The 24038-nt window shown below is 36.5% G+C and overlaps 2 protein-coding genes across 2 annotated transcripts in view; both read left to right on the forward strand.

Moving 5' to 3' along the window:
- Positions 1-24038, forward strand: part of IPO11 (importin 11) — an 83427-nt gene that overhangs the window by 43543 nt on the left and 15846 nt on the right. Inside the window, exons 23-29 of the mRNA XM_065657016.1 lie at positions 746-861; positions 2385-2461; positions 3020-3099; positions 3684-3764; positions 7252-7347; positions 8936-9049; positions 9927-10048. Of these exons, the coding sequence (XP_065513088.1) occupies positions 746-861; positions 2385-2461; positions 3020-3099; positions 3684-3764; positions 7252-7347; positions 8936-9049; positions 9927-10048 (686 nt within the window). The remainder of the gene's footprint in view (positions 1-745; positions 862-2384; positions 2462-3019; positions 3100-3683; positions 3765-7251; positions 7348-8935; positions 9050-9926; positions 10049-24038) is intronic.
- LRRC70 (leucine rich repeat containing 70) lies at positions 19435-22724 on the forward strand. Its single transcript, XM_065657017.1, has 2 exons — positions 19435-19573; positions 20053-22724. Exon 2 carries the CDS (start codon positions 20064-20066, stop codon positions 21987-21989), a length of 1926 nt encoding a protein of 641 aa, XP_065513089.1. The 5' UTR covers positions 19435-19573; positions 20053-20063; the 3' UTR covers positions 21990-22724.

Consider the following 24038-nt stretch of genomic DNA (forward strand, 5'->3'; position numbering starts at 1 on the left):
TGAGGGACCCAGAACCGGACACAATATTCCAGATGCGGTCTCACCAGGGCAGAGTAGAGGGGAAGGAGAACCTCTCTTGACCTACTAATCACACCCCTTCTAATCCACCCCAGGATGCCATTGGCCTTCTTGGCCACAAGGGCACAGTGCTGGCTCATGGTCATCCTGCTGTCCACCAGGACCCCCAGGTCCCTTTCCCCTCTGGACATCTTTGTGTATGACTCATGGGTCACTTAAAAAAATAAATCACTGTCATCAGTCTGAAATTTTGTGTAGCTATGAAAAGAAACCCTCCTCCTGAATCTCAGAATATGTAAAGATGTAGTAAGTGATAAGGTCCAAAGAGTAATAGTTTTCTTGATTTTTAAAACATTTTATTCAGTGTTTAGTTATTTAGTATTTGTTAGAGCTGTGACTTTTCCCAGAAAGACAATAAACAATTAATATTTTTAGTAATGTGTATTGTTTATAATTTTTTCTTGTAGATCAGCAAAAGAAAAAGGCAACTACTCTTTTTAAAAAACACACAATTTTCTCAAGACATGTTGAGAGAAAGCTCAGGAATATCAGAATAAATATTTTGGTTTTGGACGAATTTGATACAAGTTCAACCTTTGGCTTCTTGAATGCATATTTACAGTATGCAAATAGGACACCATCAGAAATCTTTTACATGCTGTCCTTCAAATGCTTGACTTGAGGGTTTTTTCAAGTATTTCATGGGGTTTTTTCTTTATTTTTATAGGGCCTGGGAGCAGACAGCAAAAATCTCTATCCTTTTCTACTTCCAGTTATTCAGCTAAGTACAGATGTTTCTCAGCCTCCACATGTCTATCTTCTGGAAGATGGTTTAGAGTTGTGGTGAGAATGTTTTTTTTATCAGTTTCTAATTTTTAAAATTTTATTTTTGTGTCCCCAGAGGAAAACAAGTCTTTTACAGATCTTTGACATATTAAGAATATATATGTTTTTGTTATCTTACCTTGACATTATCTGTGTCATACCTTTGCTCAGAAGAGGTGAGGTTAGGAAGTTAATAACAGAAACACAATTAAAAACAGCTGAGTAGATAATCCATTTTCTGGCAGTGATAGAGAGATACAGTTCTGTTGTGGTAATGAACAGCAAGACAAAAACTGTAGACTCACTATAATGTAAATGCTAAACTAACAATTTGACCTGCTTGACTTTGGAAACGAAATAAATAACTCAGTGAATCTCCAAGCTGGTTGCTGGAAGAGATGGCAAATTTACAGGGATAAGATGCAGAAGTTATCTTCCAGATCTCAAGCTATTTGGTGACTGAACATAAACCAAGAAGTGGTGCTGTGATCAGTTTGCCATGTGGCTAATTCGATCGTTTCTGGTGACACTCTAGGAGGAGGAAAGTTAATGTGGACTGAGTTCAGCACATCTGTTTTTTGCAGAATGGAAATATATTGAGTTTGTCATGAAAATAGCAAGGAATTGCTTTGAAAAATTGTAGATGGACATTTTAATTGCAGATGCTTAGCCTACGAATGATCTGTTCTATTCAGCAAAACTAAGATTTATAATGGTGGTGGTGGTGGGGGAGCAAGTTGAAGTACAAGATCTTGACAGAATTTAAGACAAGGGCCTTTTTAATGTATCAGTTCAGAACTTTCATATCTTCTTCATAAGACTAATCTTGAGGTTGTTATTCTGATGCCTGTGCAGAAGAATGTATGTATGGTACTTTAAGATGTCCTAGAGCATCAGAGGAACCTGGATGGAGCTGACAGAGATAGCTGGGATGGCTGCCTGAACCAAGAGCAGGGGAACAGCTAAGATACTTTACATGATCATAAATGTTTTTTAAATACAGTAATCCCACACCTAATGTCTAGGAATGAACTGGAATGTGTTGCTGTGGCTTTAAGTATTAGTTTAATTTATAGCTACCGTTTTCAAACCTTAAGATTATAAATTTTTGCAAACAATGCTGAGTATATAGTTAAAAGTAGAGGTTTGAACTGGTTGCCACCACAGCTGCTCCTTTGAGATGTAGAGTACTACACGTGTTGTCCTTACACTGCTAATATTTTTCTTTAGCCACCTTCTCTGAGTTCCCCATTTCGGTACTTCGACATTCTCAGTGCTGCATTAGGGAGGTTAAATTGTCTTGAAAGAAAAACATGCCACTGTCTTTTTTTATTTTCCTACCTTAGCAAAATCCATGCCTATAGTGATGGATGTGTTGTAAGGACTAATGGGGCACTTGAAATGTGCTTCAAGTAATTGTTACGCATTATTTAAGGGTCATAGAGGTGGTTAATAGAAGTTACACTGTTTTACATCTGTCAAAATAATTGCTTAGTGTTATCCCTAGATCATGTAAAATATTTCACTTAATCTGTTCTTAGGCTAGTGACTCTGGAGAATAGTCCATGTCTTACATCTGACCTCCTGAGGATATTTCAGAACATGTCTGCCCTTCTTGGTAAGTCTTTTACTAATAAAATTTCCGATTGATTTTTTTTCTACTGTTTGTATTGTTCATACATTAAGCAATGCTGCAGTGGCTACACGAACTAAGAGGGCTTGGAAAACTGTAGCTTAGAAAATGAAAAACAGGTTTTTATTGTTTGACTTTCCTATCTTTAATAATTATTATCTACTTACCCTAGATTATAGCATTTTTAAGTCTTGCATAAATGTTACTTGTTAGAGGTATTCATATACAATAATAGGGGACAAACTTATGTGGGAATTGAACAGTGTATGTAAATAAATACAGTGCAGCTTTGATAACTCAGACCCAAAAGGAGTGTTGAAAATATTTATAACCATTTACATAAAAGTAGTTGATTTGGCTGTGTTTAAGGTGGTATAGATAATAGTTATTGTCTTGTAGTTTTTGCTTTGTATTAATTGCCTTTGTGGGCCAGGTCCTGTGGGACTTGATTTGATTGTGACTGTACACAAGATTAGTGTGCATCATTTTAGTTGTACTTCAGTTTGGTGATGAGGTTCTGAATTGTGATTTCTTTTTTTCTAGACCTGAGTTCAGAAAACCTCAAAAATTGCTTTAAAATCATTAATGCTTATATATTCTTATCGTCATCTGCATTTTTACAGGTATGTTACCTTTACATAAAGAGTCATAATAGAACCTTAGCTCCCTACCGGCAAACTATAATTTTTTTTCATGTTGGAAGACAATGTACATGCAAACATTTATACTCTTAATAATTTATGTGTATACAAGCATATTGTTCTAATGCTAGCTCTTCATGGCACAGGGTGGACACTCAAGATTTGAGAAAGTTTATTATTTAGAATGAATGTTTTGTGGATTGATTTAGTATTTTGGTACCTGAAAAGGTCCTGTGGAGAGTAGCAATAGTTACTCTAAATATCCAACTAGATTAAAATTATGATAATAAATTCTAGCAAGAAATTAACTAGGGATATTATGTCGTGTTCTCATACTTTCTTCATTAGAAAATCCATTGAGATTGATTGTTTAAAAAGCCTGTAATGTTAAAAAAATGCTTAGATTAGATTTTACTTGGTTCAGGAAATACAAGCATTTTAGCAACTATGATCTTTGAAGATAAGTTAGGTCTTTGGACAATATGTAATCCTTAATGTGTTGAATTTTGAAATGTATACATAGTCGTAAAACATGCTTGCGTAATACCTTTTTAATTTAATTTCAGACATATGCTACTGACTTATGCCGGTCATTTTGTGAACTTTTGAAGGACATAACTACTGAAGGTCAAGTTCAAGTTTTAAAGGTAGAGTGTAATAAAAATATCTGGGTATTCAGCTCTGTAAATCTATTATTCTTGGTAGTGCTTTATCAGGTTAAACTAATGTTTTCAAGTATGGTGAATGTAGAACATGTAGAAGAAAACAGTTTATTTAGCACACGTTGACATTGGAGTCAGTGGTATTTGAAACTGCATGTTTAAAGTTTGTGTGTGTGTGTGTGTGTGTGTAGAGAGTGTATACACACACACTTTTAAAAAATACTACTTTTCCCAAGAGAAGGTTAGTATAGCCCTAAATAGAGCACCTTAAAGATAATCCCCTAACACACTGTTCCTATGCCCTCTCTGCAATGCCTTCATTGCCTCATGTGATTCTGAGGTGTTGTCCTTAGGTAAATGAGTTCTAAGCTAGTTTGAGTCCTCTTTGTATAGGTGGTTTTAAATTAAGACACCCTGATATCTTTCTCATCTGAGTATTTTCCAGATTACTAGAGAAAGGAGGTTAGTGAGAGCCTGGAACCTTGTGAAAATAGTTTGTTCTGCAGCATCACAACAGCTCACTTAGACAGCTAGGTGACCAATCGCTGCATTGCGAAGATGATGCTGTAATGTACAGAAAATCTTGAGAGCACTGAGTTGCAAAATAAGGATTGTGTTTGGGTCAAAGTAACTTGATTTAATCTTTGGCTATCAGTGGACTCGTGAAAGTTGTAGAAAACTAATCAAAGTTGTGTATTTCTAATTGAATTCTAGAATGGAGAAGAGTACCACAGTATAACGTAAAAGATATTTACACTTCTCATTACAATATAAAAGAGCAAAATCAATCTGATTAATAAGCTTGAAGAGTTGTCCTAATTCAGTTTTTGGCTTGGTTCAGATTTGAGAAAACATCTTTCATTATTTGGATGAAAATGCAACATTAAGAAGGTGTTCAACTCTAAAGTAAAAAAATCATACTTGTTTTTTAATTATTAAGTTTATCTAGACTGTTTCTAATCAAATATGCAAAGGCCATTATTTAATTGCTGTATCTAGCCTTCTTAATCTGAGTTTTGTCTGTACCTTATCAACTAGTATTGATCCCTTTTCCAACACAAACCAGCAACAATAGTATTACATTTAGAATTTTTTTCATATTAGTTTTCCTTTTCAGTATTCAATACCAATAAGAAAAATAATCATACAATTTCATTTTTGTAACTGCACATTTGAAAAACTGACAAGATAAGGGTTAAGTAATAAGTCTGCATACACGTGTATTATTATAAAAAACATTGATTTTTAGGATTGAATAAGTACTGAATGATCAAGATTAACTTTTTTTTCCTCCATTTCTGTATTGACTGCTAGAACCTAAAAGGTTTGTAGCCAAGCTTTACCAGTCTTTGCGTGTTGGACGCATGTCCTCTCTATCACATTCCTTTGTGTAGCTTACTTGCATTTGTACCTTGACATAGTGTTCAAAGTCTTTGCTTTTGAAAGCGTAAGTTGCTATTCCAATGGCAACAACTGCTTCAATAGAGTTGCTAGTGTTTTTTCAAAGAAAAGTATTTTTGCACAAACTTCAAATGCTATTATGAAAGAAATGTTATGAAATTCATAGCTTTTGAAATGTTAAGTATGATACTTTAAATGTGCCTTTTGAAGAATTTCAGGAAATGGAGTATGCACTGATAGTTGAGTAGTAACTCATGTATTACTACTTACGTTTCCAGTGGCTGCACTGACTGGGAACTCTGTGTTGCTTGTAAAAACTTGGGCTTGAACTCAGTTCATTATAAATGCAAGGGAGGCAAGAACCTAGATTGCACCTACCTCCTTGGTGGGTTGCACAACTGCTTGCAGAGCCCCAGGACAGGGAAACAGCAGAAGCCAATAGTCTCCTCCGTTTGTAGTTCCTGCTGTGAGGAGCTTAAGGACTCTAGTTCTAGAGTTTAAAATGTCAATTCCTCTTTATCAATAGTATTATTTAGAGTCTGTAGTTGGGCAGACATTTGATGCAGCAGCTTTTAATCAGATCTCTAAAATGGAATGTTGCTGCTAATATAGTATCATTTATCAACTTGGCTCCCGGTGTCGCCTTGCTTTAGCCACAAGGTTTGTCCAGTATTCTTTGGACACATTCCTAGTATGCCTGCTTGCTTCCAGAAGGATAACTGAGATATAATCCATGTATTTTTACAAAAAGGAAAATGTTTTGTCAGGCGTCACTATGCTGACTTCTTAAACAAAAACCCCTAAGGTACATATCAGGAACAGAAACACCCAGGAGTGTTCTCTGAAATATTTTCTTACGAACAGCTTTGGCTGGATTTAAAATAGACATTAGAAGAGTAAATAAACAGACCAAGTTGAAAAACACTAATTTGAACTGACAAGACTATTTATTGCAAGATTTCTGAGGCTTAATGTGACTTGATTTTCTAATTATCTGAGGCAGACAATAAAAGGTTTGAAAAGACTGTACAAGGAACAAATGATTTTGACAAAACTCCCAGCATATGGAAGAGATGAATGGGACAAAAGTTATGTTCACCTCCATTTAACAGCATGTTAGAGGTCTACAAAATTGAGAGGCATCGAAAGGGGTCAACTGCTTAACATCTCTCAAGGCAAGAAATAGTGGGCATTAAATGAAGCTAGTAAGAACAAGGTTCAAAAAGAAAGAGATTTAGAGGGGGACTGGACAAGAGCACAGAAGAGCAGTTCCTTGAGGAAGTCCCTCTGACCTGCAAGTAGCCAGAGACTGAGAGGAGTGTTTAAGGAGGTACCTTTATATGCTTTATACACGTTATTGTATCAATGTGTGGTCTCTATCTTTACTTACCCATAGGAACAAATAGATACCAGCCCATTTTTCTCACAGCCTTTTCCCCTCTCTGTCTTGATACAAGAGGAGAGCCCAAACAGCTGGGGAGAAGAAAGCCTGAAGAACACAGGAGAAAAAAGTACTTCAGGGAACAGCTCATGGTGGGCGAGAAAGACTGAGAAGTAAAGGGTAAAGAATATAAGAACTGGGAACCAGAGCAGGGTATCGAGAATAGCACATCTGAGAGCTCTTGTGATTACTTGATCACCTGCAAAGAGATGGTAGGTCCTAATTAATGGTTCTTCAGTGACAGGACGAAAGTATAGAAATGAGCCTTAAACAGCTGGCACTTCTCACTGCCAGCCCACCTCACAAAGCTGCTTTTCCAGGAGCCATGTCAAGGTCCTTCCTTCCAACCCACCTCACCAGCTTTTCCAGGGCCAGGTGGAGGCTTATGAGCAGGTACTTGGCTAGATGGGTTTCACTTGGCATGTCGGTTTTCATCAGGTCTGTTAATGCAGATGAGGTTTGCAGAATACTTCACTAGAATATACTTCTAGCAGTCCTGGGGCTTGTTGGTATTTAATGGTAATCATCCTACCAGGACTTTATATATAGACCAGTAGCTGTAGTTTTAAAGCTTCAGTAAAGATTTTTAAATGTACTCTACTAATTGTCTAATTTGCTTTTGTTCTTAAGGTTGTGGAAAATGCCCTGAAAGTAAACCCTGTTTTGGGTCCTCAAGTTTTTCAACCACTTCTGCCATCAATATTCAGGGGAATTATAGATGGGGAGGTGAGAGTTACTCTTAAACTACTATCTGCTTTTCATTTAGAGCAGGGAAGTACCTTCAGTTATCTGGTCCAGTTTTATCATACCGGTGTTGCATTTTCTCTTATTTTAATAGCACCTGACAGATCCCTGACAGCTGTTTTAGAAGTCTGTAGAAGTAACATAGTAGTGCAAGAGTCGAAGCAACATACCCATCACTTATTTTGTCATCTAGTGTTTATTTTAATAAAATGTTGTTCTATTCTTCCTTCACTCTTAACACTGAAAAGGTGCTATGACTCTACACTCAAATTCTTTGAAGGTGTTGGAGTTTTCTGCTGTTTTTTAAAGACACTTATACTACTCCTTTTTAAGTGTACCTGGACCAGAGGGAAACAAATCAGACAAGGAGAAGGTTCACTTGATGTTCTTTTTATAATTGACATATTGTCTAATTGACATGAGTAGCTGAAGGATACAAGAATGCTTTGTGTGAGATAGAAGAGGCTTTAGCATTTTGCTTGCTTAGATATATTAAATTCTCCCTTTTCTCTACCTTCAATAAATTTCCATGTTGGATAAAAAGGAGTAAAAAACAATATGCTTTAATTATGTCGAACCTTGCAGTACTAGCAGGAGAAAAAAATACTTTAAACAGCAGAATCAGTGGGTGGAATTCTCTATGCTTTTGGCTTCTGATCAAAATCTTTGCTTTTTTCAGATATCAGTATTTGTCTCCCATTATTATTAACTAAGATATTTCCAAGATTAAGCTAAGTAATATTACTTGGTGATGTACTTTTTGATGTATGGAACACAGAAAAATCCAGTTTGAACAATTTCAAGTTTAAGATGACACAAAACTGCAGAGTGGATTATTAAAATGTGTTCTGATTTAAGACTTTAATAAATTAATTGTTCCCAATTCAAAAAGGTATTAATCTGGCTTAACGTTTTCAGGTAAATATTGGCATTTTGTTTGTCAAGTAGGTAATTCTACAAAAAACTTACTGTTATATTGCTAGATGCTGGATTCAATACAAATAAATCTGTAGCTTCTTTTAAAATTAACAGTAATAACAAAAGATAGTAAAACAATGGGGTTATTACTGTATCCAGTTAATGTTGAGACACTTGCAAATTAGTTGTTGGCTAATGTATTAGTGTTTGTCTCAGTGAAATAAGTAACAACAACTTCAAAAATACTGAGCACTTCATAGTGTTACTAAAACTGCGAACAGTATTTTTAAACCATAGTAAAACCTCAAATTAATTTTTTAACAGTACAGTATACTGTTTATTCATTATGATGCAAGCTTTTAAATTTAAAGTAAAATCACCTTGCATGGTTGTCTTGGCTGTTTGGAGGAAAATGACTGAGATTGACATAGTTTTCCTGTTGTAAGAATCAACAAACTCTAGTAATGAATGATTACTCACTCAGTCTTGTGGTCTGAGAGGCTTTTAAATGTGTAATTTCAAATTTAATTCTAATTTAATGAAATATATAAAGGATGCATGCAAGTGTTTTCCATGTATCTGCATGCTGTATGTTAAGTATTTTTCTGTAATTAAACTAAGCCCCCTTTGTTTTGATTTACTTTTGTTGCAGAGATACCCAGTGGTTATGTCCACTTATCTGGGGATTATGGGTAGAGTTCTACTACAAAATGCAAGTTTTTTTTCAGTACTTTTGAGCCAGATGGCATGTGAATTGGGTCAAGAGGTAAGGATTTTGTCTTGATACTTCAGCTGGATTGCATATGGAAGTCCTGTATTCTTCTGACCTGAGAGAACTTTTCCATCTCTTTTCCATGCTTGTTCCTCTCCAGTCCACCTTGGAAAGACGCTCTTTCCCCTCTTCTGGTCCTAACCCTGCACATCTGTAACACATTTTACATGTTCCCACAATTACCTTAACACACCTCATAAAAAGTTTTATACAGTTGCTAAATTCTCTTCCCATTGCATCCCACAATAAACCATATAAACCCCTTTAGTTTGCATGGCATTGCAGGGTAAGAGTTTCTTTCCTTGTGCTATCTCAATGGGTCCTGCACCAAGAATAATGTTCTAGTCATTCTCTGGTGAGTATTCTCTCAGGAGTATCAGGTTCAGTGTGCTCTGCTTTCACTGCTGAGGTTACTGAGGTTCTTTGCTACAAGTGTTGTACTATAACTTTAAGGGAAATTTAGTAATTTTCCTGTCCTTAGATATAATACAGTTTTCAAACAAGTAAAGAGAAGTCTTTTTACTTGCTGCCAATGAAGGTAAAACAGAGAAAAAGTTCATGGGCTTTATATGTGTTAGACTGTTATAAGAAAACTGTTTGAGTAATTCAGCGTCCTAAATCACTGCTCTGCCCATGAATGAAATGCATTTCTAACTTCTAGGTTACAATTAATAGTGAGAGGATTTCAGGGCCTAGGAGCACTGCCACAGAAAATTTTAAAAGTATCTGTGGCTTGCTACTTGTGCCTGGTATTCATAAATGTATGGTGTCTTTCCCAGATTGAATAATGTGTTCAGTTGGTAGAAAAATTATTTTCTAAATACGCTGAAGTACTCAGGAATGAAAAGGAATGTTCTTTTTCCCATTGCAGTTGGACCAAATTCTTGGGAACATGATTGAAATGTGGGTTGATCGGATGGATAACATCACTCAGCCAGAAAGAAGAAAACTGTCTGCTTTGGCATTGCTTTCACTTCTGCCATCATTGAATAGGTGAGGAAGTGTACAATACCTTAAATAGAAATGCTTCAAAGGACCTTAAGACGGTTTTTAAGGTATTTCAGAATTCTACAGGTAGATAAGTAGTAGATAAGTATCTACAGAAGATAAGTAGTTTTCTTGCTTCTTTTTGCCAAGAGACACTTAAAGTAGAAGTTTCATGCTACATGATATTAACTTTATATTTGCCTTTGTAGCAATAAAATAACCTTTCTTCTATGTCGTGGAAAGTGTGATTTAGTAAGAGTGAGGAGACAGCACTGCATATTTTATTGTCCATTCTCATGTTAATATTGAGCTAGCTGCTTCTTTCATCCGTGACTTAAGTATTTGCTTTAGTTGGCTTGGTGTCCTTTCCAGCAAAGAAAGTTTGTTCAGTTTTCTTTCATGTTGTGGGTAGATGTGAACTTGAATCCTGGTCTTCTCCTTTATGATGTTAAATGGAATAGTTGCCATAAAAGACTGTGAAACAGTTTTTGCACTGTAGATTTCTATAGCAAGCAGTTTGTTCTTTCTCTAGCCATCTTCTTTGCTCAATAAACATACAAAATGAAAGATTTTAATGAAAACACTGAATAGTGTTACACTGACTTCTAAATTGTCACTGCTAGAATTCATATGAGAGTTCAGTCCATACTTACCTTCAGATTATTCTTGTCTGCTTGAAAGTCAGGAAGACAAGACTGCATGAGTTTATGTTTAGTCTGCCGGATTTCCTGAAAAGGCTCAAGTATTATCTAATGGGAGTTTAGATGTTGCTGACAAATCCTAAAGCTAAGTTAGTATCTGTAAAGCTGTAGATAATGTAGTCGCTACCTAAAAAATGAGGGAGCTCTTACATGTAAAACTTAAAGAGGCTTCATTGCTTTTGATGTGCACAGAAGCTTTCCTTTATTGTCCCAGATCATCAGGACAAACACCTAGCCAGAGGTGAACCAAGCAGCTTCTTTATGAGAAAGCATTTGTTTTGTTTTGTTTTTCAGTAAATGTAGCAATGTTATATTACTTACGAGAGTATATTTGAAATGTTCTCAAAGAGGTGTTGTCTAAAATTTAAGGTGCTGAGCTACATGTCTGTCTTCCTGTGAAGTTTCTTTTAAAGAGAGGAAGGAAAAAAGAAATTGCTTTAGATAACTGTGTTATTTTGAACTACCTTCAGCTGCTCCAAATTTCCTGCTGTAAGAGCCAAATATTTCTGGCAGTCCTTAACATAATAAAAGCTTCTGCAAATGACAGCTTTATTTTTCATATACTTAAATAATTTAAGAAAGCTGCTTCTCAAATAAAGAAGCCTCTCTTTAGTGGACATATTTATGTCAAAGCTATGAAAATTTTGCTATACAACTGATAGACTGCCAGGGCCAAACATACCTTCAGACAGAATGTGTGAAGCTGGTTCTGTCAAGTGATTGTTCCTTCTGCTACGGAACAATGTGAGTCACTCTGTTTTTCCCATTTCATAGGGATTATATTGTATATGCTTGCTGCATCTCCCATAGAAACTTGTGTTGAAAATGAAATTTTTCAAAACCAGTCTTCTTGTGCAAGTCCATTTCCAAAGTTTAAGCAAATATGTTTTAAATATAATACAGTATTTAAACAAAATATTTTGACCCGCATAAACAATGTTTTCAAGAAAAGCTTAAGTATTTTTTCCTGTTGGAGTACCTCACTAACCAATTTGCTGATTAGATATTACTTTGGACATCCAAAGCCTGTTCAACATTTCTCAGCTGTAGAGATAGAACAGAATTTTGTTTCCTGAAAATGGCTATGAGACAGACTCGCTTGGGAAGGCCAAGCTGAGGGTGATGTTCTACCCTCAGCTTGCTCCTATAAAATGGTCGGAGTGGTACCAGTAGCAAGCTCAGATTTTCAAGATTCTGCTATACGGAAAACAGACATCTGCACTGTGTCTTGCACTTCCTGAGCAATTTGCTCTTTTTGCCAGTTGTTTCCTCTAACCTACAGCTGGAGCTGTCCCAAGAGCATCAAGTTATTTTAGAAAAAGAGGGAATAGGAAAAAGTATTTACATTTTTCCCTCAGAGTTGCTTTATGGATAAAATGTTGGGGAAAGTATTAAGGAGTGACCTTTTATATTCTCCCTCTAAACTGTATAGTATTATTTCATTGCTTTTAGGTACTTTTCTAGTTAGGGCTCATGTTTATAGCTGTACATATGTGGACTTGGGACTTTCTCATTTTTATGGGAAACTAAAGCTTCCATTATTACTCATTTTAAACCAGTATGGCAAAAATAATTTCCTGTTTCATATATTGTGCCTTTGACAGTGTCACACGTGAAGGATTTTAGAACAGATAAGATGGGAACCGCTGCAGAGTACTTGTAGTTCACAGTGGTTCTCAGGCCAATTAATTGGACTAAGCGGGTTATAAAGTGACAGTTTATTAGCAAACTATAGTTTTCTTGTGTAGGCAATATCGTCCAGAGATATATGCAATAACGTCTTTAGTATCAACAGTACCATTGTATTTTATCATCAAATGCATATGGTCCTTCAATCCACCATTCTGTTTATCTTCCTACAGACAGCTGCATATTATATTAGTCTTTAGAGTCTGTGTTAAAAAAAGAACAATAAAAGTTTCTTTCCTGATTAGTGTGTTGCAGCACATTTTCACTTAGCAGTAATTTCCTGGTGTTACTTGGGGTTTTTGCATAAACGAAATACTACCTAATTTTCTTTATTTGCTACCTGGCTCTGGACAGTCAGTGTTAGCATTTTTTCTGTCTGACCGATATGTGCATATATATGCATATTATTTTCCACATTTCATACTCTTACTGCCTGTTTGCCACTCATATCTATCCATGTGCATTTTCATTCATTTATTAAAAGCTCTTGGTACTTCATAAAATGAAGACCTTTGTCTTTAAATTGAGGTATATAACAATAGGGTCCAGTAACAAGATTTAGGCAGTAAGGATACACTTAAGGAATAACGGTGTCTCCATGCTAAGCACATCAGGGAAGTATGCTTAGACACACAACAGCTAGAACAGTGAGGGTTTTTTGAAAAGTATGAAAAGGACTTGAAGTTTGAAAGAGAATAATGTCTGAACTAGGGTGTGAGACATGAGATATGATGACAACCTGGATGAATACATTCACAGATGTCATAATTTCCTGGTCTTGTTCAGTCATAATCCAATTTGTCTACAAGCCATTTGTACTGGCTTGTTTGCAAAGTTACGGCTTGAAGAGTACTGGTGCTGGGCCACCTAGTCTAGACTGCGCTTTTGCTGAGAAAGTTTAGACGAGATGATCCTTGTGATCCCTTCCAACCTGGTATTCTACTCTATGATCCTAGTACAGTACAGCAGATGTTGGGTTGGGTTTTATTAGTTATGCCCTTGGTCTCCAAGATTTTGCCTAGTGAACGTGGTTAGGATCAGCAGCCTAACTTTTCTTTAGGCCATTGTGGAAAGGACATGGGCCACCACCGCTATCTTAGGTGCTGCATTTTGAGACACACATGTTCAGCATTCTTTATATTTCATGAGACCAAAGCAGCTAAAATTGTAGCTATTCCCGTTCTTGTAACTGTATATATCTGGAAATAATCAGCTTGCTTACTTCACTTTTGTCACTTTGTATAATGTGAGCTTTAATGTGTTTTGTAATATGCTTACTTTGGAATATTGAAAGCTTTTAATTATTATTTAGCAAAGTAGATTTCTTTTTTATTCCTCTGTTCATTACCTGTGTCTCTTGGTAAAACACAAACAATACTGAAATTGCTTAAGAGTGATACAAATGTTGGGAGTGTTGATCTGTTGGAGGGTAGGAAGGCCATACAGAGGCATCTGGACTGGCTGGATCATTGGGCTGAGGCCAATTGTATGAGGTTTAACAAGGCCAAGTGCCGGGTCCTGCACTTGGGTCACAACAACCCCAGGCAGTGCTACAGGCTCGGGGAAGAGTGGCTGGAAAGCTGCCTGGCAGAGAGGGATCTGGGGGTGTTGATGGACAGCCAGCTGAACATGAGCCAGCAGTGTGCCCAGGTGGACAAAAAGGCCAACAGCATCCTGGCTTGTATTGGGAATAGTGTGGCCAGCAGGACTAGGGTAGTGATTGTGCCACTGTACTTGGCACTGGTGAGGCCCCACCTTGAATCCTGTGTTCAGTTTTGGGGCCCTCACTACAAGAAAGACACTGAGGTGCTGGAGAGAATGCAGAGAAGGGCAACGAGGCTGTTGGGAGGTCTGGAGAACAAGTGTGATGAGGAGCAGTTGAGGGAGCTGGGGCTGTTTAGCCTGGAGAAAAGGAGGCTGAGGGGAGACCTTATCGCTGTCTACAACTACCTGAAAGGAGGTTGTAGCGTGGAGGGTGTTGGTTTCTTCTTGCAAGTAGCAAGTGACAGGACAAGCGGAAATGGCCTCAAGTTGTGCCAGGGAGATTTCTTCACGGAAGGGGTTGTGAAGCGCCCAAACAAGCTGGTTAAGAAAGTGCTGGAGTCACGATTCCTCGAGGTGTTTAAAAGATGTGTATATGAGGTTTGTAGGAACATGGTTTAGTGCCAGATTTACGTTATGGATGGACTTGATGATCTTAAGGATCTCTTCCAACCAAAACGATTCTGAATATTTTAGTCTCTAATAGGAAACACAAACAGGATTTGGAAAGATATTGTGTCAATGGTTAACTTACCTTGTTTTGGTACCTAACTGTAAGCACGAGTAGCATTTGACACCATGTTGAAAGCTAAACATTCCCCTTTTGCTGGTAAGTCTTATTTGTGCTATGTATATCATTCTTGAATGGAAGGTTGCCAAGTTTGCTTTTACTCGAAGTCAGCACTTTCCAAAACAGTCCACTAATTTTGGTGCTTGAGGATGGGTTCATTCTTGGTGGACCTACCAGTGTGGAGTGGTACCACTCCAAATTAGAGGAGACTCTACTTAGCTTGAAATACAAAGCATTTTAATTGATCTTGTCTATTTCCTTTTTGAATTGTGGAACATGAGTAGTATTTCCAGATGCCAGTGTTATTTTTTTCCCGTTTAATTCAAATGTGTTTGTCTGAGGAATTTATTTTGAGGAAAAGGTTAGGAGCCTAATAGGTTCTCCAGGTTGCTCTGCTCATTTCTAATAATTATGTAAATGAATGCCTGTTTTTTCTCACTGTATATCAAATCCGATATGTAAGCCAGTATGAGTTCTGCCAATTAATTGACATTCTGTGAATATAAGTACTTACAGTATGCTATTATAAATCTTCATTAGATTATTACAGAAAATTTGCCTGCGTCATTTGTTTTAGTTACTTTGTTAGAAATTTAATTTTCCTTTGAAGAAGCTGTTTATATGTAATGTTAGGAAATGGCAAGAAAATGCCTAATAAAATGTTATATTCTCCTTCAGAAAGAGTTACATCCTCATTTATGAAGTCAGAATTTGTTATATAACTAACTTGTACATCCTCCTTTATAGAGGTGATACTCTGAAGGCATTTTCCTGTCTTCTCCTTTTTTTTTTTTTTAATTCCTCTGTTCAAAAGTGTGCTCACCCACACATTTAATAGGCTATTAGTATTAAAAGGAGCTCTTTAAATTATGACTTTGCAGTTGTCATCCATGTTCAGCCTTATATTTGTTTAGTTTGCCTGACAGGTAGCAGTGCAGTTCTAATGATATGAGTGAAAAATGTGGCTTTGGTCTTGGTCTGCATATCAGAGTCTGCATCATTCAGAGTGTTATATATAGTACCATGACTTCCTTAATTGTTTGTCTCACCATAGCATTAGCAAGAGGATGCACTCAGTAAACTTCCCTTGTTCACAATCTCCATTAATTTTTCTCCTACACCTAATTGTTAGTGTGGACTGGTCAGGAACAAACGATCATTTCCCGTAAGACCCGTAAGGTTTGTTTACAAGTTTTACCAAGTGATGGCAAAGGACTTTGTCACTAAATGCAGCTGAACTGCAGCAGAAAACAAGCTGCAGTGATAAGAGATTGATTGCTGCTGCTATCTTGCTTTAGTTTGTGGCCTGTATAAAAAATTTCAGAGGTCTTGCCTAAAACTCTTCTAAATATAGTCTACCCTAAAACTCAACGTTTTAGTAATATAAAAAACAGCAAAATATGATAAAACAGACTAAACAGCTTTCTTCAAACTTTTTACCTTTGTCCTTTGTAATGTGCAGTTTACCTTTTTTGGAAATAGTTCTTGAAAAAACAGTGACTAAAGTATAGCATATTATTAAAAATATGTAAATATCACATTATTGTAACAAACTTTAAAACCAAAATGAATACAGATTTGTAGCTGATTTTCCACTTGAGTTTGTTTTGAGCTGTTTGGTACACCTACTTCTGCTCTGTGAATTTTGAGAGTAGCTGAGATATTTGCTGACAAGAGGTGGTTAACAACACAACCAATATCACTGCAAGAACTCCTACAGTTAAGTATTTTTTTATAAATCAACATTTCATATTCAGACAATTTAATGAGAAAGGGAGGGTTTAAAACAAAACATCAGATCTTGATATAAAGGAAATATCTATTGTAAAGAATGTTTGCATTTTTAAGGAAGAAATACCTTTTGTATTTTGCAAATGAGTATTGTTTGTAGTAGTTTTCAGGAAATGCACTGGTTGTTTGTTTTCTCTTTTTGTAAAATTTTTAGAAGCTATCTGTTGCTAATGTCAAGAGCACACCCATCCTGTCGCATAAAATAGCAGGCAATAGCTGTTGAAAGATGAACAATTTGATTTAGTTTTGGATCAATTTCTAGAAGGTAAATTAGTTATTCTATTTGAAATTTGGGAAATTGCTTTGAGTTTGAAATGCATTCATGTTGAGTACATTTCCTATTGTTTTTATAGTTTGAACAGTTCGCTAAATATTTCAGTGAATAGTAAAGAATCTGAAGCCAAACAAGATATATAGAAGCAACTTGCTAGGAACCAGCTTTTGTTTATCTGACCACTACTCTGTTGGTTTCTCTAAATTTCCGTACTGTCTGATATCTCATGGACCTTCAGCAATTTGTTCAGTCTTTCTAAATGTGTTAATTTTGGCATTTTGCAAGAAGGGATATCTGTTAACATTTGTCTCTTAAAACTTTTTTTTAGATTGGGACTTGCTTCTTTGAGCCTTATGGGGTTGGTTCACACAGCACATCTTGGAATAAATAATTTTTAATGATTTCTTTAGCCAAGCAAATATTGGCATAAATAGCCTATAGGTGTTGCAGCTTAGGTAAGAGATAATTTCCTGTTTGAAGTAATTTTTCATTTTTGTTAATCTTTGTTCTTACACTCACCTGCCTGCATATGACCTAGATAATAATTTTTAATTACTTTTATTGTTCTCTCTCCCATATCCAGGATACTTCCCTAGTCATCCTGAGAACTCTTCAAAACTATGCAGTATTTCCGTTTAAGGAAATTGCATATCTTTTATTTTACATTCCTTTGTATCAACCATTATGTTAAATACTGTGAAAAACAAAAATGTGAAACTAAATAGTTACATCTAAAGAACAATTAGTTTTCCTATTGGTTTAATGGTCTCAAAAAAAGAACCAATTGTGGTTCATATTCTGGGTTGTAACTGATGCAGGATTTCTCTGAAGTGGCTCATGGACCAATTTCACTGGTCCTGCCGATTTCTTACTTTACACTTGATATTGTAAGAGGTATCGAGTCTGATAGAATTAAAGGTTGTTAATTTTTTGTCTGTCTTTAAAAAAGAGAACAAAACCAAAAAATGTTCCCTTTCATCTAGGTAATTTAGATAGCTCAAGTTGGAAAATTGAAAGACTACTGGGTGTTTTACAGATTTCAAATGAAAAAAGCTAGTTATGTGTGGTCAAAACCTTTTTTTAAAAAAGAACTTCTGAAATAAAAGTTTCTTTTGGCAGAATTTGGAAGAGAGGCCTTCAAAAACATGGCCTTGTCTATTCTGTTTCCTTTGCTCACGTGCTTCATGCATTTCAGTGTGGATTATTATAGACAAAGATATTTGGGTGATATTTTGCCCTTCACATGAACTTCTGCTTTCTGTGTGAGATCATTATGGCTGAAATGACTTGATTCTTCTGCTGTTGTGCCTCTTCCTTGGCTTGGCTACTGATCATAGAATGTCCTGAGTTGGAAGGGACCCACAAGAATCATTGAGTCCAACTCCTGCCCCTGCACAGGACAACTCCACAGTTCACACCATGTGTCTGAGGGCTTGTCCAGTCTCTTCTTGAACACTGTCAGGTGTGGGGCCGTGACACCTCCCTGGGGAGCCTGTTCCAGTGCTCCACCACCCTCTGGGGGAAGAACCTTTTCCTAACACCCAGCTTAAACCTCCCCTGGCACATTTTCCTGCCATTCCCTCGGGTTCTGTCCTTGGTCACCAGAGAGAAGAGATCAGCGCCTGCCCCTCCTCCTCCCCTTGTGAGGAAGCTGCAGAGCTTTTGTTCTTCTTGCTTTGAAGATCTTTTGATCTTCTTGGTGTCTGGGCCAGGTGCCCTTCCATCCTTCCCAATTGTCACCGCACTGATGGGCTTTGTCAGCTTCGTTTTGCGGAGCAGAATGGTGCTTTACAGTATAAATTGTGATTTTTATAGTTACATTGTCATTTGTAGGCTTAATCTTTTAATTTACCACCTCATTTTGTTGTTTCCTCTTTCTCCCTTTGATGCGCCTGCACTTTGCAGGTGTTCGTTCCCTGTGATGGGTAAACTGAGGATGAGGGGAGATACAAGGAGCACTGCAGGAAATGAGAGCCATGCACCAAAGGTGTGGCTGTCAGAATATACATAGTCCTCTGTGGATAAATTTGCTTAAAAAAAGTGGCCTAAAGCAGGACTTAAAGAGCGTGGACCAAGTCTGCAATGTAAGGAATACAGAGCAGCTTAATACCACATCGTGCCTTTCTCATCTCTGAGATTTCCTGGGCTCTGCCATCCCAGCCTCCCACCTCTCCCTCTCTGCTGGAGTGTGTGTGTGTGCGCGGTGGCTGCAGTTTGGCTCTGCAGAGAGATGGAACAGTGTGAGTGTTGCCGTTAATCTAATAAAACATCTCAGATTCCAGATGGTAGATAAAGGATTAAAAATAGCGCAGTAGTACTCTTAGAAGTACATATGCTTTAATCTAAAAGTAATACCTCACTTAGCTAAAACTTATTTCAGCTCTGCTGGTTGAAAACAGTAGTTTAAAAAAAAACAAACCAGCAACAGTTACAACCTAAGATAGGTCGTCGTTTTCTAGAAACAAATCATTCAGATTTCCTTTCCAACAATACTTCTGAAGCACAGATAAAATGGCTTCCTGTCCCAGGGTTTCCTGTATCCATGGCAACCTGACTTTAACCACTTCTTTCTTAGTTTCCTGAGCAAACAGTTGCAAATCCTGGGGCAAAATGTGAGAGCTGTAGTACGCGACAAGATTGCCTTTAAAAAGCTTTCACAGATGAGTATAGTCGGCCAGTTTATAACTAAGTCAAATGAGCTGCAAACCAGGAAAATAACAGAAATAATGAACTTCAGATTTGGGGTAAGGAATTGGTTTTTATTTATTTTGAAAGTAACTCAGCATTTTAAAAGTAAAATTCAAATTATAAGTGAGCCACTAGTGAAAGTAAACTTGTTTCCAGTTAGCATTTCTACTTGAATGCTATTGAAAAATTTCGTAGTCTTTGTTAACTATAAAAAATAGTTAATAAGCAGTATTTTGAATTTACTAGAAGCCATTATTTTGGCAGCTTAGTTGCCTTTATGCTGCAACCAATTAAATATTTTCTGACTAGGTTGGCAGTACATTGTTTCATTCTTCGTTTGCTTTGAAAATTTTTTCATTGTAGTTCAAACTTATACTTACTAAGCTTTTATTTTTAAACTACTTATTTGGCATCAAAGGAGAATATATATAAAATACCACTCTTGAAATTATGCTTATATTTTAAGGTCTGTACACATAGAATCTTTAAACTTCCACATTAATAATATTTATAAACTTCTTTTTATCTCTACTAGCAAAGTCAGAGATGATTGAGAAGGCCAAAGACAGGGATATGTGTGGTCTGCAAAGTTCTCCACCCTGCCTGGGAGCATTCCTGTATGTCCTTAGTTGTTTTCTTTTGTTGCTGCTCCAGAAGGAGGCTCTTGGCTGTCCAGCTGCTTGCCAGCTCTGCACAGGGAGACAAGTTAGCTGTCGTAATTTAGGGCTTTCAAGCATCTCGTGGAACTTGACAATTCTTGTGTACCTCAGTGGGAATAACGTATCGCATGTCACTCCAAATGAACTGAGAGGCCTGCAGAAGCTTGTTACACTCTATATGGATAATTCCAGTATTTCTTATGTGCATCCAAAAGCCTTTCTGGATCTCCCCAAACTGTGCTACTTGCATCTAAATAACAATAATATTAAGCGCCTGGATCCAGGAATCTTTGAAGGTCTTTCCAATCTTCATTGTTTATACCTTCAGAATAATCAAATAGCTTTTGTTCCCAGAGGATTATTTAGTGATCTCCTTTCTGTTAGATATTTAACACTTCAAAGAAATCGTCTCAGTGTCCTTGGAAGTGGCACTTTCTTGGGAATGAGAAATCTCCGAACACTTAACCTAGCCAATAATAGGATTTCACGGATATCAGATTCAGCATTTCATCATCTTGAAAACCTTGTGTATTTGTTCCTTGAAGGTAACAGCTTAACACTTGTGCCATCAAATGCTATTGGAAAGCTCAAAAATCTTGAAAGACTTTCTTTGTCTCACAATCCCATTGGTTCAATACATCCTTTTGCTTTTAAAGGACTTAGCAAGCTTCGATATCTGTCTTTAAAGAGCATAAAGCTTAAATGTATTGCTGTAAATGGATTTTTTGGATTAAACAACCTTAGCCAGTTAATCTTAAGTTACAATGATTTAGAAAATATAAATTCCAGCACTTTTACATTATTGAACAATTTGATGTATCTGCAGCTAGACAGAAATAAAATAACAAGTATCGGCAATGGTACCTTTGAAAAAGTGGGACAGTCACTTAAAATACTCAGTCTAGCATTTAATAATATTACAGAGTTGCAACCTGAAGTACTCAAGCCCTTAGTGTCTTTAACTCATCTACAGGTAAATTACAATCCTTGGAACTGCAGCTGCAAAATGCTTGGTTTACTTAATTGGCTAGCATCGTCTCTTATTTCTGTAAAAATTCATTGCCAGAATCCTCCACGTATGCGTGGCAGACCTTTGCATTACATCAGGTGGGCTCAGTTTGCAAACTGCAGTAGCCCTACTCCCAGCCCAGAAACAGCCCGGAGTCTGGGAACTGTAGGTGTCCATCACAACCCCACCACTTTGCTAATGGCATGGCATAAGGGAAACAGGCACAACACATTTGAACAGTCAGAACAGCTTGTCAATGCAGAAACTAAATATGTTGCTTTCTGGGAAGGAACTATAGCTACATCTGCTAACCTGTTTCCCTATGAAGAAAATGCTGCTGAAATTCCACCACAGGCAACTACAGTATTACCAACATTACTGGTGCAAATACCAGCACAGACTATGTCTGTTAACAGAACAGTAGAAGGAAAAGGTTTATATCCAACAGATGCTGCTCTTGTATCGTTAGAAACACCCCTACTTTGTACACAACAGGTTGAGAAGTTGAATCAGGCTTTTGACATTTTACTAGCCTTTTTCATTCTGGCTTGTGCTGTGATCCTGTTCTTAACCTGTAAAATTATTCAGTTTAGGCAGAAACTAAAGGTGCTAGAAAACTCAGGGGAAAAGAGGATAGAATATTACGGTTTTTATCAGCCTGGCAGGTACAACATCACTGGCCCAGTGCAGTCTCTGACTCAGAATGCAGTGGGGCATTCAGAACTGGACCAAATCAGGCTGCTCAAGCGAACACCATCTGAAAGTCAGGCACAGGTCATATTGTTTGAACATTCATCATTGTAATTTGTCTGATTTGATTTGATGTTAACTTTACTGTTATCTGAAATGTCAAGAAATCAAGAACTCAATTTCCTAAAAGTGCCTGCACTGATTAAAATTAACGGATTGATAGAATTGTGGAAACTGATATAATTTGGGTTCGTCATCATCATTTGCTTTGTGAATGTTTTGAAATGTATTGATTTTTATTAGATGTCATTTAAATCTGATGTGGATAGTTACATTATCCTTTGTCCCTGTTGTAGGAATCTCTCACCTATAACTCAAGTACATGTGCAGTATAAAGTACATATATATTTCTTTTTATTTTGCAATACTTGATGGTATAAATTTCTATAGAAATTCCATAGCTAATTTGAAGCTTGAAGCAACCAAAACATCAGTTTTTAGCAGGATCATGAAGCTAAAACATCTGGAGGAATGAGAAAAAAATAATGCTTTTTTTATTTATTGTAATGCATTTTCTACTCTGCCTCTATTAACCATCACAGTAGGGAAAAAAGGCATATTTACACTTAGCATATTCAAACTCTTGAGGAAAAAGAAAATTTAAATGATTAAATGTTATTCATACCTATGACATATTTTAATATACAAGGTTGTGTATTCGGTCTGTGTAATGAATATGTTAAAGTGAATTTTTTGTTACTGTGTATCTGTATCATTTTATGATAATACCTGAAACTGGTGTTAATAGAGAAACTAAATTTTTGTTGGATTGAAAAAGTGACCAAGTTTATTACGTCTAATGTAATAGAGCTGGTTAATTATTGTCAATAAAGGATATTATGTTATCTGTATAGTAACAGTTTGAGGTAGTTTTTGGCTGGAGAAGAGGTATAAACTGAAAAAATAAACTACACTTTAAATACATAATTCTAGATTATTTACTGAAGATATGTGCATATTTGTAGTGTATATTTGGAAGTGTGAGGTCAAAGTGCGTTTTCTTAGTGAAGACCTAATTTTAAGCTTAATCTTCAAAAGATGGATATTGTTTTATTACATAGTTTGCATTTTTTTAGTTTTATATTTCTATTTTAAATATTGATGATCTGTTTATGTTGTTGTCAGGTTATGTCTAGTATGTTGTAGCTTTGTTTCCAAACTGAATTTCTTAGATTGTTGTTACTCCAGTAATTCAAACTTAACTTAGGGAAAAAAATCACAAAAATAGGTTCCAAATAGTCCAATCTTGTAAAGTTTTCCGTTAATCGAATGGGACTTACTTTGGTAGATACTGCTTGTCTTCTACAGGCCTGTAGAAGGCCTGCTTAGTGTATAAGCAACACAATTTACAGCTAGATCATTTTGCTCGAGGAAGAATGGAAGACAATATTTTGGGAGTCTGTCTCTCATGGGGTTCATTTAAGTTGTCTAGAAGTATCTTGCTGTTCCAGGATCCAGCCTGGAGACCAGGGCATTCTACAGATGAACCAGAATGGCCATCAAGGTTCTTGTTCTAGCCTGCCTGCTTTCCGCTGATGTAACTCACGTGTGTGGCCTTCTGTCGCGTCTCCCTGTCACCCTGTTTGTCCATCTCCAGTGCATTCCCAGGAATGACACGTTATCACCTGCTACCAGTACATGTATAGACTTTCACTGCACAGTGTGGGTGGGAATATGCAAGTGTGCCTCTGTTGCTTGCTATGTGTCTCTGCTGAATGTAATGAAATATCAATTTACTATATCACTATATATTTTACTGTAATTTACTGTATAATAGCTCAAATACTTTTATTTAATGGAACACTTAATTTGGCTACTTGAGCAAAAGCTTAGACTATTTTGGATTGCTTGAGTCAAAACTTTTTTTATAACTTTCTAGTTGTAAATCAGATGTTGAATGTAATGGGTAAATGTTTTTAAGGAGGGAAAATGTTGAGTCTAATTCATGCTTCATGGTTTTTTTTAGGTGGCTAATCCATTACAGTCTCTTCCTCTTTAACCCATTTCTGTTACTTTCTGCCTCTCCTATGTAATTACTTGTGATAAGTGCTAATTTTTTTTCATGTAATAACAACTGCACAATCAGTGCATTAGTAGGTTCTG

The sequence above is a fragment of the Caloenas nicobarica genome, chromosome Z, assembly GCF_036013445.1.
Source record: "Caloenas nicobarica isolate bCalNic1 chromosome Z, bCalNic1.hap1, whole genome shotgun sequence".
Taxonomy (NCBI): domain Eukaryota; kingdom Metazoa; phylum Chordata; class Aves; order Columbiformes; family Columbidae; genus Caloenas; species Caloenas nicobarica.